At 40.0% G+C, this 16,088-nt stretch overlaps 1 protein-coding gene across 4 annotated transcripts in view; it reads right to left on the reverse strand.

The window, feature by feature from the left end:
• TTBK2 (tau tubulin kinase 2) overlaps positions 1-16,088 on the reverse strand; it is a 71,871-nt gene that overhangs the window by 16,359 nt on the left and 39,424 nt on the right. For all 4 annotated transcript variants that reach the window (XM_070757798.1, XM_070757780.1, XM_070757788.1 and 1 more), the window contains 6 exons: positions 14,153-14,245; positions 13,869-13,994; positions 12,681-12,838; positions 11,393-11,606; positions 10,201-10,412; positions 7,549-8,116 (listed from right to left, as the gene is read on the reverse strand). In XM_070757798.1, coding sequence (XP_070613899.1) covers positions 7,549-8,116; positions 10,201-10,412; positions 11,393-11,606; positions 12,681-12,838; positions 13,869-13,994; positions 14,153-14,245 — 1,371 coding nt within the window. The remainder of the gene's footprint in view (positions 1-7,548; positions 8,117-10,200; positions 10,413-11,392; positions 11,607-12,680; positions 12,839-13,868; positions 13,995-14,152; positions 14,246-16,088) is intronic.

Raw genomic sequence — 16,088 nt, forward strand, 5'->3', positions numbered from 1 at the left:
ATCAAAACATTGTGTAGTTTATTTTATTTATTTATTTATTTTATTTATTTATTAGATTTGTATGAAGCCCCTCTCCATAGTTTGCTCAACTATGTTGATAAAAAAATTAGTAGAACAATGAATCAATCAGGAAATCCAAAGGGCATGGGAACTTAGAGCAATAATATTGTGAGTAAAGAGGATGGCCTTGAAAGACAGAGAGAGCATATGTTACCAAGGCAACAATCAATGAATGAGGCTCAAGCCCAGGACAAGAAACTAGTTTGCAAAAAATGCCTGAGACAGACCTCCCCCTAATTCACATGAAGACAAAGGAAGCATATTTTGCCTTATAAGGTTAATATTGTGTTTATTAAATAGAATTCATTGAAAAATAGGTGCTATGTAGACTTAAATCTACTTTTATTAGACTAATAATAGTAACAGTCTTGCAAATCTGAAAATGCTTTCTTTCTCCTTTTATCTTTATGATAATGGGGGGCGGGGGGCTAAATAAATGTTTATTTTGTAAGCAAATTTTATTTTTCCTCACTCAAGATATTATTGGAGTTAAATTTGACATCAGTAGTAAAATCTCCATATTCATTACTAGGCAAAATTGATTTGAGTTGTCTTTCTTTTTCTGGGCTTCAGTATACCAAGAAGTGTTTAAATATGAAATTATTTTATTTTTTAAATGTTTTATTTATTCGTTTTTGCAAATTAAAAACATCACTATAATTTTTTTAGAGATCTATATCCATTTCTTTACATATCTTGCATTTCAATGTTTCATTATAATTATATACAAAATGTTTCATTTTTAAGTGTTTCTCAATTTTTGTATGCCTTTACACATTTTATCACAATTCTTTGTTTCTATTCCTTATCCATTTATACCAATTATTCCAAATTTCATAGTATTCAGAATTGGATTTCCCCCCCCAGAATTATAGATTTTATCTCTGGTATTGTTTTCTGGTGGATTCATTTTATTTTTCCAAAATTATGTGTACGATATTCTTGCTGCTGTTATTAAATGCATCATTAGGTATTGTATTCTTTTGGGGTATTTTTCCCCCCTAATTGCTAACAACATATTTTCCGGGGTGAATTCAGTATTTGTTATCTCTGATAGCCATTTGTGAATTACCTTCCTGTTGTGGTTAGCTCTGGCCCAGCTCCTGCCACAAGGAATGTGCAGGTGGATGTGGGGGAAACATCCACATGCCGCAGGCCTGTTTTGCTTCCGATGGAATCTGCCGATGAAGCCTCCTCTGACCAAGGAAGCGTGAGTGACAGGTAAGAGGGGAGTTTGGCAGACAGCCCAGGAGGAGATCAATCATCTGTATCATCCCTGGATTCTGAACAAGAATTAAGGACACATCCATGCATGCGTAGAGTGATACATAGGAGACAACATCTGAAGGATTATTACAAGAGAAAATGAGGCCACCTGTGGTTGGGTGGGGCTGCTGTAATTAGTGCTACAGATAAAAGTGCAGCCTGGTGTTTTAGCCTCATGGCAGTTTATCTTATTTATTATTTCGTCAAGATCGTGGTTTTTGTGCTGTTCAAGATTGTGTATGGACTCTCTGGACTTTAGAATTGAACTCAATTTCCCAGTTATTGGGTGAGCAATTGGATTGCATTTAACCTGTGCCTTGTGTGTACCAGAAAATCCCTTTGACATTTAAAAAGGGAGCTCTTTCTGTTTTTCTGTTTATAAAAAATTTGGGTTTTCCTTTTATTGTGTGGTATGTGTCTTCCTGGACTAATTACCCTGTAATTACAGGTGGTTGAAACACGCCGGCAGAACACCTTCCAAAATCCTTTGGCTTTGGGGCATGTCCTCCCCAGGTGGAAGAAGATGCCTAATTCTTTGTTGCATTTCCAACATTTTGAATTTAAATTTAGATAAATTTTCACCATTCTAGATGATGCTAAGTACCATCTGTATAACATCTTATAATAGTTTTATTTGAATGCCGCTGATTTCATTACTTCACAATTTGTGTTCCAGGACTTCTCCTAGTCAGCCAAATGAATAGTGTGCCCGATATTTTTCGCCCATGCGATCATTGGTTCTTTGACCGCTTCTTCCATTTTATCCTTTTTTAATAGATATTAATATATCTTTGATATTTTAATGTTTATACTATGTGGCTTTTACTTTTAAGTTATACTTTTTACTGTATAGATTTTTTCATGCCATAGTTGCAGATTGCTTTGAGGAAGACTTTCCAAAACAGCTGAGTAATAGTGTAGTACAAAAAATATATACTCTTATTTTTATCTTATGTACGGAAAGGAAATAAATATTATACTTTACAAGCTGTAACGAGTAGTAGAACATATAATTTATCTTTGCTATAAAGCTGTATGATAAATTATTTTACAGAAATAATTTAGATAGAACCTGTTCTTAGTACATAATTTACTCAATTTGTCTACATTAATACATACTTTTTTAAACACTAACTTTATAATTGCAATTATAGTCAGTTGGCTGTTGGTTATTACCTATAAAGTTATTGGTTATTATTTATAAAGTGTTGGTTGGTTTATTACCTATAAAGTGTTGGTTATTACCTATAAAACCCTATATTTCATCAGACCACACTATTTGCGGGACCGTCTTCTGCCACGGAACTCCCAGCGACCGACCAGAACCCACAGAGTAGGCCTTCTCTGGGTCCTGTTGGCCAAACAGTGCCAATTGGCACGGCCACGAGGGAGGGCCTTTTCTGTGATGGCTCTGGCTCTATGGAATCAACTACTCCCAGAGATTTGTACTGCCCTCACTCTCCTAGCCTTCAGAAAGGCTGTGAAAATATGGTTCTGCCGACAGGCCTGGGGGCTGCAGAGCAAGACTAACTAGCCCGGCCTAAGAAATATGAATGTTTGTTGAATGATTGTTGTCTTTTGGGGTCTTTTTAAACTGTTTTATATTGCCACTGTTTTAGTATGTTGTTTACTATTGTTTATATTGTTTAATGCTATATTATTTATTTTGTACTCCAAGAGTCTGCAAGGAGTTGGGCGGCTTAAAATTCAAATAAATTAAATTAAATTATGGTAAAGCATCACAGAATGCAATTTCTGTGCTGTACCATGACTGAAACCTGTTTGCCAAGGGTCAAGATAATTTGCTTTTTGAAAGTAAAGTTCTCCAACAGTATTAACCTAGGGAACTCTTGACATGTCAACAAAAAGGATAGCACTCCTGGCAGAGATGCCATTGTTCACTATGGAAAGCAGTATAAGTGGCGATGCCAAGTAACCCTTCAGGGCCAACTCCATAAAGGACGTTTCACACCTGGTTATCTATAAAGTAGCACCTCTTAATGCCAATAGAATCTCACAGAGGATAACATCTTCTACTTTTCCCCTGCACTAGGAATATTGATAATATTGGACCTAAAACTCAGATCAGCCTATTCTTGAGAAGAACCACTTCCTACTTCCCTACCCAGGTTTCAGTTAATCTCAGTCTGAGTTCAGATATCAAAGAGCTGTTATTTATCAAAAGAAAAATAAAGGATTTTGAACATTAACCTTGTCTGCAGGAGAAGGATATCTAAACAGTATATTTTTGCAGCACTAAATTATTATTGTATTTTATGGTTGAATCAATTTATTGTGTTAGTAGTAACAAGTAGTTTTCAATTTAGTAATACCGTGTGTTAAGAGTGTTATGGAAAAGAACACTCTAAAGAGTGTAAAAGAATAAGAAGTAAACGTGATTTCTATCCTTAGCGTTCGGACACAGATCATACTATGTTTATAACAATTCTTATGTTCAGTAATACCACTTTTAATGACTGCTATGCTTTTTTTGAATGAAAAAAGTACACTATGTACTCCCAAAGATACTTTTTTCAAAAGGCACCTTGACTTTTTTTGTTTTTACTTTGAAAGGTTTAACATAACTCTTTCCATTCCCCACCAATCAGTCAGAACTGAAGAAATTTCTTGAATGACAAGAGAAACATTTTCAAAGAAAAAAAATCCAAGAAAGTCCAGTTTCCTTTTGGAACAGCAGCTATGGGTCAAGCATAACCTGAATGATTGAGAAACTCAATAGATATATACTACTCGGTCCAATCAGACAGCAGACGGATTTAATCCATTCCTGGATGCTATATCCATTACTTGGAGAAGAGGCGTATCAGGTAAGACCAAAGCCCCTTTTGTTTCATATTTCAGATTTTCCTGGAGAATGGTTCTGTCTTCTCTTTTGGCCAATGTCATGGCCATTCCTGTTCTGTACTGTACTGTAACTATATATTGTATTTAAATATGTGCTGTATTGAACAAAATAATAAAGAACAAAAGATGCAGACAAAATCTAGGAACAGGAATGGCCATGATGTTGGCCAAAAGACAGAACCATTCTAATGGCATAAAAAGGGTGATGGTGTGGATCAGGTCGCCGCATGGCAAATTTTCTCAACTGACGCTTGAGTCACTCATGCTGCCGATGTTGCCGCACTCCTTATAGAGTGGGCTGTTATATGAGATGGAACAGGTTGGGAGTTAAGCTCATATGCCTTGGCTACTGTTGATCTGATCCTTCGGCCAACCGTAGAGACTGTGATCTTACAGTCCACAGTGGAAGAAGACAGAAGAAGAGAGATTCTGGATTGCAAAAGGTTTCTGTTCATTTAATATATGAGGCTCACCCAGAAAGTAATACACTACATTTTTTTTCTTCAGCAATTATTTATTGAACACAATGAAACTTACACACAAGAAAGAATGATGTTTCTTCTACACTCCCTATTTTTCCACGTAATCTCCATCCCGTTCTATGGCCTTCCTCCAGAGAGACACAAGGGCATTTATGCCCCATTGGTACCACTCCTTGTTCTGGTCACGAAGCCATTTCTGCACTGTGCAAATCACCTTTTCGTCATCCTCAAAATGTCTTCCACAAATGGCATCCATTCAGATCCATGCAGATTCTCCATAAACTGTACATAAATGTTTGTGAATGTTCCCAACAGTTTCTTTCTCCGCAGTGAAAAATTTAGTGACGACACGCTGCTTGTAACGTACATCACTTACAGACGCCATTTTGAAACTCTGCTGCAGCTACGCTATCTATCTGAATAAACGCAAAATTTACACACGCACTCCTGACAATTCAAATAATGTATATCTAAAGTTTTTCATTCCTACCATTTCTGAGAAAAAAAATGCGGTGCATTACTTTCTGGGAGACCCTCGTAGAAATGAACTGAAACCAAGAGGTTTGTGCCACCACTTTTCCAAATGATGAACCGGATTCTGGCAAAAAATGAGGAAGAATCACCTCCTGCGCCTGATGAAACTGTGTGTTTATCTTCAGCAAAAAAGCCAGGTCTAGCCAGAGCACAACTTTGTCTTTATGAAAAATGCATAGATCTGATCGTACAGACAGGGCCGCCAGTTCTGATATACGCCTGGCCAAAGTTACTACCAAGAAATTCACTTTACCCTTTAGGTGGCAAAGAGTAGCCTCCCGTAGGGGTTCATACGGTGCCTTGGCAAGAGATCTCAAAATTTTAGGTATGGTGTATTATGGGGGTAGTGATGAATCATCAGCGGTGCTATGTTGGAAGCACCTCTGAGAAAACGTCGGATCTTGTAGTGTTGAATTAAAGAGTCAGCATTTTGAGTGTGTAATACTAATGACAAGGTAGCCACTTGGCGCTTTAATGTATTCGGTTTAAGGCGCTTGTCTAAGCCATCTTGTAGAAATTCCAGGACATTATTTACCAAAGCTCCTGATGAGATAATTGCCATGTGGCATCATAAATATGTGTGGCAGATAGCCTATGAGAAGCCTACATCGGGGCAATGACTTGGGGGGAATGCTTGTCATTTTTTAAAGTGACCTACTCAATCACCAGGTGGTCAGTTTCAGCGAGTGCAGGTCCGGGTAGAACAAGGGCCTTTGAGTGAGAGAGTTTGGGTGCACAGGAAATCTCCAGGGTGTAGATGTTGAAAGGCTCATTAGGTGTGCAAATGATGCCCTGCAAGGCCAATGGGGAGCAACAAGCAGTACTTCCGCTTCCTCATCCAAGATCTTCCTTATCACCCTCAGGGTGAGGGGAAGAGGTGAAAAAGTGTACAGGAGATCTTTGGGCCATGGCATGCATAGCACGTTGGTATTCATCACACCTTGTGTTGCAAACCTTGTCACAAATGTGTTGAGCTGTGGGTGATCTCAGCATTGCAAATAGATCTACCAACGGGAGACCAAAAACGGCCGATATCTCCTGGAATAAATCTGGGTGCAGGCATGCCCTCTGCCTGATCCACTGAAGCGCAACTGAGCCAGTCCACCCTCACATTTGCAACACCAGATATTAGATCTGCCCACAGTGATAGGAGATGTCATTCTCCCCTTAGGGCAATCTGACGGGTCTCTCTCATAAGGGATTTGGACCTGGTGCTGCCCTGGCAGTTGATGTGTGCTTTGGCGGCAATATTGTCTGTCATGATTAATACATGTTGTCCGTTGAGAAAAAAGTTGAAGGGCAAGATGTATGGCCTGAAGCTCCAACCAAGTGATACTGTTTTCTTGGGTGTTCCACTGGCCCTGTACCATCAGGTTGTCCATGTGTGCTCCCCATCCAGTTAAGCTCGTGTCTGTTGTGATGACTAAGTGCTGATGTTCCCTGAACAAGGTGCCCATGATTATCACTGTGGAATCCCACCATGCCAGAGATGAGATGAGCTCCATCGTTAGATGGACTGTCACCAGAGAAGTGCCTCTTCCGGACTGATGAAATGGTAGAATAAACCACTGTAGGTCTCAGGACTGGATACAGGCCCATGGTATGAACGTAAAGGTAGAAACAATTTTCTGTCACTGTCACATCATTGGAAGTAAGGAGCCGACCTTACGTCCCCTCACCCGGCAATTGATGGTAGAATCTTCCTGTGATCTTTGGATTCAATCAACAGTAGTTCCAGACATACATCAAAATGACATCCGTTGGTGAAAGATGCTGATGCCAATCACCACTTATGGTGTGCATCTGCCCGCCAAACTTTAGCCACAGCATCCTTTGAGCTGCCACCAATGCTCCAATTAATTTTGAAGCAAACCGAGCTGCATTCAAGGTGGCATCAGCTGCCAGTTTTGCCACCGCAATCAGCTTCTTAAGGTCTTACCTGAAACATACATCTGTCAGAACCAAATTAGGGACAAACTTCCTTTTGGGCTATAATTCATATTTTAAAAAATACCTATGAAAATATTCTATGCAAATAATTAATTGTTTAAATATCATAGTTATTGTGCTTTTCTGGTATGATATTTCTGTTAAAATATTTAATGGCACATACAATAATAAAGCCAGTTGCAAGAGCTCTGGTCATTGCAAAAACATCTTTTCAGCACAATATTTGAAAAATATAAAAATGTTATGAACATTTTCACCCTCTTTTCAAAGAACTAAAGCAGATTATCATCTCTAAACAGTGCTTTGATTGTAATCCAAATGCCATGTTTTCAGTTAGCAATTTTCTTAATTTGCCTGAACTACAACAGACTCTAGCTGTTAGTTTACTTACTGGAGTAAGAGCCCCTTCTGCTTGTGCTTCCATTAGGCTTGTAGGCGTGACAGCAAGAGCATGGCCAGCAATTCCAATTGGGAGTTCTAGTTCATCTGTAAACTGTTCTGAAGCTGCAATTCCACAACATTCAGTGCCTAAATTAAGTGCTGCTCCATCAGGTGTATGCTTGGTTTGAAGCCCAGGTTTATCCTCTTGTGGGGACTCTTCAAAATCCTGGAGTACCTCAGGTTCTTCATCAGAAGGACTTCCAGTTGTTTTATGCCCTGTAGCACAATTAGTTCTGAAATCCTGAAGGTCCTGTTCTTTATCAACAATCACCCATTCCTTAGAATCTACCTCCTGCTGGCAGGAATTCAAATTGACAGCGACGTATCCGTTGCTAACACCGCCATCACCTTGTTCTGGAGAAGGTCCTGAAACCAGCTTGGAAGCTTCAGGCAGATACTCTTCATCATAATGCCAGACATGTTCCTGACAGGAAGAAGCTGCAGGAGCACGTGTTTTCTGAGAAGCTGGAATTATAGGTTCTTTGCCACCATTAAGATCTCTTTTCTTTTTTTCCATGCTAGGGAATGATAAAAGAAAAAAAACATTATATATCAATATATTTTTTGTATCTCAGCAATATAAAGCAGAATCCACAGGACATCATATAAATAAATATATTTTCAAACAACTTTAAGTTTCATTAAAAAATTAGGCGGCCCTAGTTATCCATGGAAATAAAATACACACTGTATTATTTGGCCATTGAAGCATAGCATCATTTATATTAACAAATCAGATATTCGACCAGTATGTATGTCCTCAGCTTACAGCTAGTCAGTCACAATGTGATCTACAGTTTGACGTGAGACTCCGCAGTCACACTGAGGGAAGGGTATTATGCCCCATTTATACAGAGTCTGTGTGAGGTGGAATTCTATTCAGGATTGTCCATTGCTGACATGATAGTTCAAAATCAGGCACCTTTTTTTGTGGAGGTCATTTATATGTCTTCTATTTCTGTATATTCAGGAACCCATTTTTCCATTTCTTTCTATATTGTTATTATCCACACCTGACTAGAATGAAACTGCCATGAAGGTTAGCTATATGTAAATCTCTCTGTGTGTGTGTGTGTGTGTGTGTGTGTGTGAAATTGGTCTATACAATCTCCTGGATGGCCCCTGGAGGGGCTGTGTTTCCTCACATATTTGAGTATGCCAGGGTGATTCAACACAGAAAAAAAACATATATAATTCTTCCCTGGTACAAGCTGATATACGAGGAGAGCCTGGCTTACAGGTTAAAGCTACTGCCTTATAGGCAGGCCACCCAGGTTCAAGTCCCGATAAGGGTATGGCTAGCTGATGAGAGTTAAATAGCTTGAAATAGATCTATACTACTCTCCTTTCATTTTCATTATCAGCAAAAATATGTTATATATGTATGTGTATATATGCATATAACATATTATTGCTGATAATGAAAAGGAAGGGAGACTAATATAGATCTATTTTGAGCTTATTTGCTCATCAGCCAGCCATACACCCACCCACCCACTCTCACACACACACACACACACACACATATCTATAAAATAGATATATAGTGGTCTCCCTTCCTTTTCATTATCAGCAAAATATGTTACATATATATGTGTGTGTCTGTGTATGTGTATGTGTGTATGCACGCACACATCTATACACACACACACACACACACACACAGGTCTTGTCCCATGTAAGTTTGATAGTATCTTGGTGACGTTTCAACAAGGTCCCACTAATCATCTTCAGGCTGGTGTTTTCAGCTTCGTGTTAGGGTGAACAAAGCCTACCAGACATCTGGAAACTAGCCCTAATCAACAAACAAATCCCAGCCACAAAAACTGACACCAGACCCAGGACAACACAGGGTGCCACCACCAATCACCCTCACCAGATCCAAACCCATGCCCACTCCACAGACAAAATACAACCACCACCAAGAAACCAAATCACGGCAGCACCTCCAACTGCTGCACACCTCCCGGACACTCACACAAAGCAAACTGACACATGCCATAAACACATAGCCAGACCACAAACTCGAAGCCAAACCAAAACTCAGGATGTTACACCACAGACAAACATTACAAAACAGTCAACTAATTTGCAAACATCAGCTCCAAGAACTACTCAAGGTGTTACCCCATCAACTAATTAAGGTGTCACAACATAGCCAACCAACCCGCTTACAGCAATCAAGCCAACACTACACACACACACACACAGCTCCGACCACGCTTTGTTCATCCTAGCACGAAGCCAAAAACACCAGCCTGAAGATGATGACTGGGACTTTGTTGAAACATCGCCAAGATATTATCAATCTTACATGGTAAAAGGATGTAAGATAATTTTATATGATTTTCCAATGTGATTTTAAAAACAGTTCTGGCACCTTCCCTCTATTTGATTATCAGTAATTGCAAAATTGTCTGAATATTTTAGAAACACGATTTAACATAAACAGCTACACACACACACACACACACACACAGAGTGGAGAATTATGTACATACCCATAGACAAACAGTTGAGAATTATATTCATATACATCTAAAGACAAAACTAAACCACACAGCTGTAAAGGGAAATCTGCCTAAAACAAACCATTACCTACCAGATTTCCAGAAACTTGTCTGCATCTGGCTTTGACTCCAAAGTCAAGCGCTTCTCCAGTTCAAAACTGTGGATTGATCGTAACTTTCGTACCAGAGGAACATCCCGATCTGGCTGTGTGGTCTCCGAACGGACTCTAATTGGAGAACCAAGGCTTGGTGCATTAAACACTCCATTCATTGGCCCATGACTGTGTTCTTCTTCTGTAGTCGCCTATAAAGGAGTGTCACAATATAAAAAATAAATTAACTTAAGGATAACAATCCAATCTTATCAAAATACTTGAATGTTAGATAATTTTATATAATTTTCCAAATGTGATGTTAAAAACAGTTCTGGCACCCTTCCTCTATTTGATAACCAGTAATTGCAAAATTATCTGAATATTTTAGAAACACAATGTAACATAAACAGCTATTTTATATCAAGTTTGACCACTAGCTCACCTAACTACCCTACATCTGTTCACCCAATTTTCATGAACTCATGTAGCTTCCCTAGCTTCCTACTCTTAAAATTTCCTTCCTGTACCTATTTTCTTCAAACATTCTACTTTTTGTTGCTCTAACCTGCTACATTTCATTATCATTTGTTAATTCTAAATTTCTCTCATTCTTAAATGAGCTGGATGACATTGGGCCAGTCATTCTCTCTCAGCCCTGGGAAATAGACAAGGCTATCCACTTCTGAAAAACCTTGCCAGGAAAAGTGCAGGGATATTTCTGAGCAATCTCTGCAGTTTTAGAGAATCAGACATGACTGAATAGCAGTCATATCTCTCTCTCTCTCTGTCTCTGTCTCTGTCTCTGTCTCTGTCTCTCTCTCTCTCTCTCTCTCTCTGTATGTGTATGTTTCGACTCTCATGTTGCACTACATTAAGACAAAGCAATTTCATAGTCTTAAGAAATTCATTGAAACATTCAAAATTTTTACAAACAGACCAATATTATTCTATCTAGTTTTAGCTGCAGTATTAGCAACTAGAAATGAAACCTCTCTCCCTCTCCCTCCTTCTTCCTCTCTGTCTCTCTTATCTATCTATCTCACATTAAAGACAAATTAATGGTTTTGTTCATCATACTCTGTTTATTCATTTTCCATGGATACTTGATTAGTCACTGCTGGAAAAATAAGATGTATATGTTAACATGAAAAAAAGTAAATGATATCATTTATTCAACTGCAACACTTACTTTATGTACGCCCAATTTAATCTTATTCCTGTTAGCATCCATTTCTTCCCACACATCCTTTTCCTGAAGACGATGTCCAGGGGACTCTGGTAACTTTTCTGGTGAGATTCCAATAGGAATACCATTCTCACCATCACTAAGTTGTTCATCAGGAAATACTTCATCTGTATTCTCTCGTAATAAATCTCCTGGTATTGGTGTAGCATTGGCAATTCTGCGTATAAAAAAGTGAAAATTAATACTAAAGATGTCCCAGGCTTTTTTCTAAACTGACAATATTTTTAAACTGACAGAAAGATACCATGGTCAATGATATTGAAGCCGCTGAGAGGTCAAGGAGCACCAACAGATGGAATGACCCCCCCCCCCCATCTCGAGCTCACCAGAGATTATCCATCAGCGTGACCAAAGTAGTTTCAGTGCTGTAGCCGGGCCTTAAATATGACTGATAAGGATCTAGATAATCGGTTGCATCCAATGACCGTAGGAGTTGAAGCGCCACTACCTACTCAACAAACTTATCTATGAAAGGTAGGTTTGAAACTGGACAGTAGTTTTTTAAATCCACTGAATCCAGGGAAGACTTCTTGAGGAGGGGCCTCACCACAGCCAGCTTTAGTGGCTGTGGGAAGGACCCCTCGCACAAGGAGGCATTGATCAGTGCCTGCATCCAGTCTCGCGTCACCTCCCTACTGGCTGAAACCAGCCTGGTGGGGCACGGGTCCAATAAATAGGTGGAGGAGCTCATTGCTCGTATGGCCTTGTCCACTTCCTCAGGTGTTACTAGGTCAAACTCATCCCACACAACAGGACTAAGACTTGTCCCTATCATCTCAGTTGACATTACTAAATTGGAGTCCAGGTCCATCCGAATCTGAGCGACTTTGTCCGCAAGAAGCTGGACAAATTCTTCAGCTCTGCTCTGTAAGGGTTCATTCGCTCCCTCTACATGAAGAAGGGAGCAGATCATTCTAAAAATGGCAGCTGGGCACAATTCCACAAACGCAATAAGTGCATAAAAATGCAAGTTATTACAAGACACCATTCTAAATATCTGACACAAAATATCGAATCTGGATCCATCAATTAATCTGAGATGCATGAACTTAATCTTAGATACTTGATCTTATCATGGGATTAATAATCATATATTAGGTGGTTAAGATTTGTCAGCATCTTATTATAGAGTATTTGTTTCCATAATAATTGCAATCCTATCATCCCTGAAGAAGCAATGATAACTTGATATGCTAATTAATCTAACATCCAAAGAAATGATTTAAAATACCCTATAGCAGCTGGAGTCAGTCGAGTATGCAGTTGTGGAGTAGTGGAAGTGGTGGTAGTAGTGAGAGAACCATCAGCCCCACTCTTTTCCCAGTCAAACAGATCGCTATCTGTCACCCCAAAATTCTTCATACTGTTATCAAAAACGGACATGAGAAGCTATAAAAAAAAGAAAGGAATTATGTTTAGTGTCAATTATTTCTTCAGACAACTTTTTGAAAACTTTATTCTGGCATTGCCTGAAAGTAGACCTTTATACACAATCTTCATAGAATATTTATTATTAGATAACATTAAATATTATAACAACACATAACCTCATTTATAAATTTCTTGACACTGCATGTAAGAATTCTTGCTACTGTGTGTCCTGGTAATAGGAGATAGATAGATTTAAATATCCTGTGAGTATCAAGAATATAACAGGATCTTTAAAAAAAATAACCTAAACTGAATTTTTAAGAAAATTGTTATGTGCTACTATTTTCACCCCTTTTCACCCTCTATCTGTCTATATACCTGCTTCAACAGGCAGCCAAGTCCATGCTATTATAATGACATATAAAATAGCAACTCAATACTAGGAAAGCAACTTAAGTTTGTTACAGTTCAGATTTATTTCTGATAATACATATTGATTATAGATTTATACTCTGATTTTGAGGTAAAAACCTCTCAAAGCAAAAAATAAATAAATTATTAAATAGAAATATAAAAATTTAAACTAATTAAATAGAAATATAAAAACAGACAGCCAATATTCAAATTAATATATAGCCAACAAGGAATGGCAGCTACTTTTAACATAACATGAATTTAACATGGTTTTAACAAAATGTAGATTGGAACATATACTGTACTACTCAAAAAAATAAAGGGAACACTCAAAAAACACATCCTAGATCTTAGTGAATGAAATATTCTCATTGAATATTTCATTTTTACAACTATTCTATTTGCACAACAGCATGTGAAATTGATTGTCAATCAGTGTTGCTTCCTAAGTGGACAGTTTGATTTCACAGAAGTTTGATTTACTTGGAATTATATTCTGTTGTTTAAGTGTTCCCTTTATCTTTTTGAGCAGTGTATAAAATCCTCAAAACAACTAACAAAAGTTTACACAGTCAATATAACTAAAATATTAAGAAGGAAAGAAGATTTGCAAGTCATAGCACAGAAGTCATACCTGGTAGTCAGGTTTAGTAAAATAGTCTAAAGAAGAAATGTGGTCTAGAAAGGTGTTAAACTCTTGAGGAAGATGTTTCAGCATCAGACGGTGATCATACCTCTCTTTTATAGAGCCTACTTGCTCCTAGAAGCAGACAGGAATTAAATCATTAACCATATGAAATTCTAATGAAAATAACTTATCATGTATTCTACTAAATAACAAATAAATTATCAGATACCTTAAATTAAGTCTCATTGTTAATCCTCAAGATATCTCAATTGCTATATTTCTGAACAAACCTTGTCTTTAATTTTCCTCCAAGGCAATTGTCCAACAACAAACTCCACCAACATGTAAAACAAAGACCAAAGATCATCATGACGTCCCATCTCCTATAGAAAAAAGAGAAAATTGCTTGTTGATCTTCTGTATTATGTATTCCTATCTAATATAATCCAATAACACAAGGTTCGACAAACCCAGGCGCCTGGTCGCCAGTGGCGCCTAGAAAATGTTGTCTGGCGCCTAGAAAATGTTGCCTGCTGTACTGTATGTCAGCGTTTCCCAACCGGTGTGCCGCCTGGGCAGGGCGCTGCGGTGCCTCTGACCTCTCCGCTCCTGCCTGATGCCGCGGTTTCTGGCGCTCTCCTGCTGGGTCCCAAAGAAGGCAGGCAGGAAGGAGAGCTCCATTCTTCGCGCCTTTTTCCCGCCTTCCTTCTTTGGGGCCCAGCAGGAGAGCGCCAGAAACCGCGGCATCGAGCAGGAACCGGGAGGTCGGAGGCACCGGCACGGCAGCGCCCGCCCAGCTGAAGGTTCCCTGTCGTCATCGGCAAGTGTCCTTTGGGGCCCGGCGGGAGGGCACTGGCGGTGGGAGCGGGGGGGGGGGCCGCGGCTGCAGCGGCACAGGCAGTCGCGGGGAGATGGCGGGGGGAGCGGGGGGCGGCTAAAGCGGCCCCGGGCACCGTTCCCTGTACGCTTTTCCAGGGGCGCGCAGGGAGCCGCGGCCACCCGCCCGCCTACCGGATTTCCCTCCGCGCGGCTGGGGAGGTGGATTCGCCGCCCCCGCCAGCCCGATCTCCCTCCAGTGGCTGGTGACGTAGTTCTACCGCCCTCGCCAGCCTGATCTCCCTCCGTGGGGGGGTGGGGGGCGACGAACCGACGACCGGGGGCTGTCCGTCCATGTTGGGTGGTGCAGGGCAGGCACAGGCAGCCCCAGGGGAGAACAAGGGAGGGAGAGAAAGGAAAGAGAGAGTAAGGGAGGGAGAGAAAATTGAATGAAGGAGGGAGAGAAAGAAAGAGTAAGAAGCAGAAAGGATAGAGAAAAAGGAAGAGAAAGGGAGGGGGAGAAAGGAAAGAGGGAGGAAGGGGGGGAGAGAAAATTGAATGCAGGAGGGAGAGAAAGAAAGAGTAAGAAGTAGAAAGGATAGAGATAAAGGAAGAGAAAGAGGGGGAGAAAGGAAAGAGGGAGGGAGGCGGGAGAGAAAATTGAATGAAGGAGGGAGAGAAAGAAAGAGTAAGAAGTAGAAAGGATAGAGAAAAAGGAAGAGAAAGGGAGGGAGAGAAAGGAAAGAGGGAGGAAGGGGGGGAGAGAAAATTGAATGAAGGAGGGAGAGAAAGAAAGAGTAAGAAGTAGAAAGGATAGAGAAAAAGGAAGAGAAAGGGAGGGAGAGAAAGGAAAGAGAGAGAAAGGGAGAGAAAGGGAGGGAGAGAAAATTGAATGAAGGAGGGAGAGAAAGAAAGAGTAAGAAGTAGAAAGGATAGAGAAAAAGGAAGAGAAAGGGAGGGGGAGAAAGGAAAGAGGGAGGAAGGGGGAGAGAAAGAAGATATGAAGGAGGGAGAAAAAGAAAGAGAGATAGGAAGGAAAGAGGGAGAGAAAGGAATGAGAGAGAAAGGGAGGGAGAGAAAGGGAATGAAAGAGGGAGAAGGGGTGAGAGATAGAAAGGATAGACAGAAAGGGAGAGAAAGGAAAGAGAGAAAGGGAGGGAGAGGAAGGAAAGAGATGAGAGAGGAAGGAGGAGACAGAAAGAGAGGAAGGAAGGAAGAGAGAAAGAAAGAGGGATGGAGAGAGAAAGGAAGGAAGAGAGAGAAAGAGGGAGGGAGAGAGAAATAGAGCGAAAGGGAGGAAGAGAGATTTTTTTTGTCCAAACTTTTTTTAGCGCCCCCCCCCCCCCCATGTTCCCCAGGATTTTGAAAATATGAAAAATGTGCCGCGGCTCCAAAAAGGTTGGGAAACAC

The sequence above is a fragment of the Erythrolamprus reginae genome, chromosome 1, assembly GCF_031021105.1.
Source record: "Erythrolamprus reginae isolate rEryReg1 chromosome 1, rEryReg1.hap1, whole genome shotgun sequence".
Taxonomy (NCBI): Eukaryota; Metazoa; Chordata; class Lepidosauria; order Squamata; family Dipsadidae; genus Erythrolamprus; species Erythrolamprus reginae.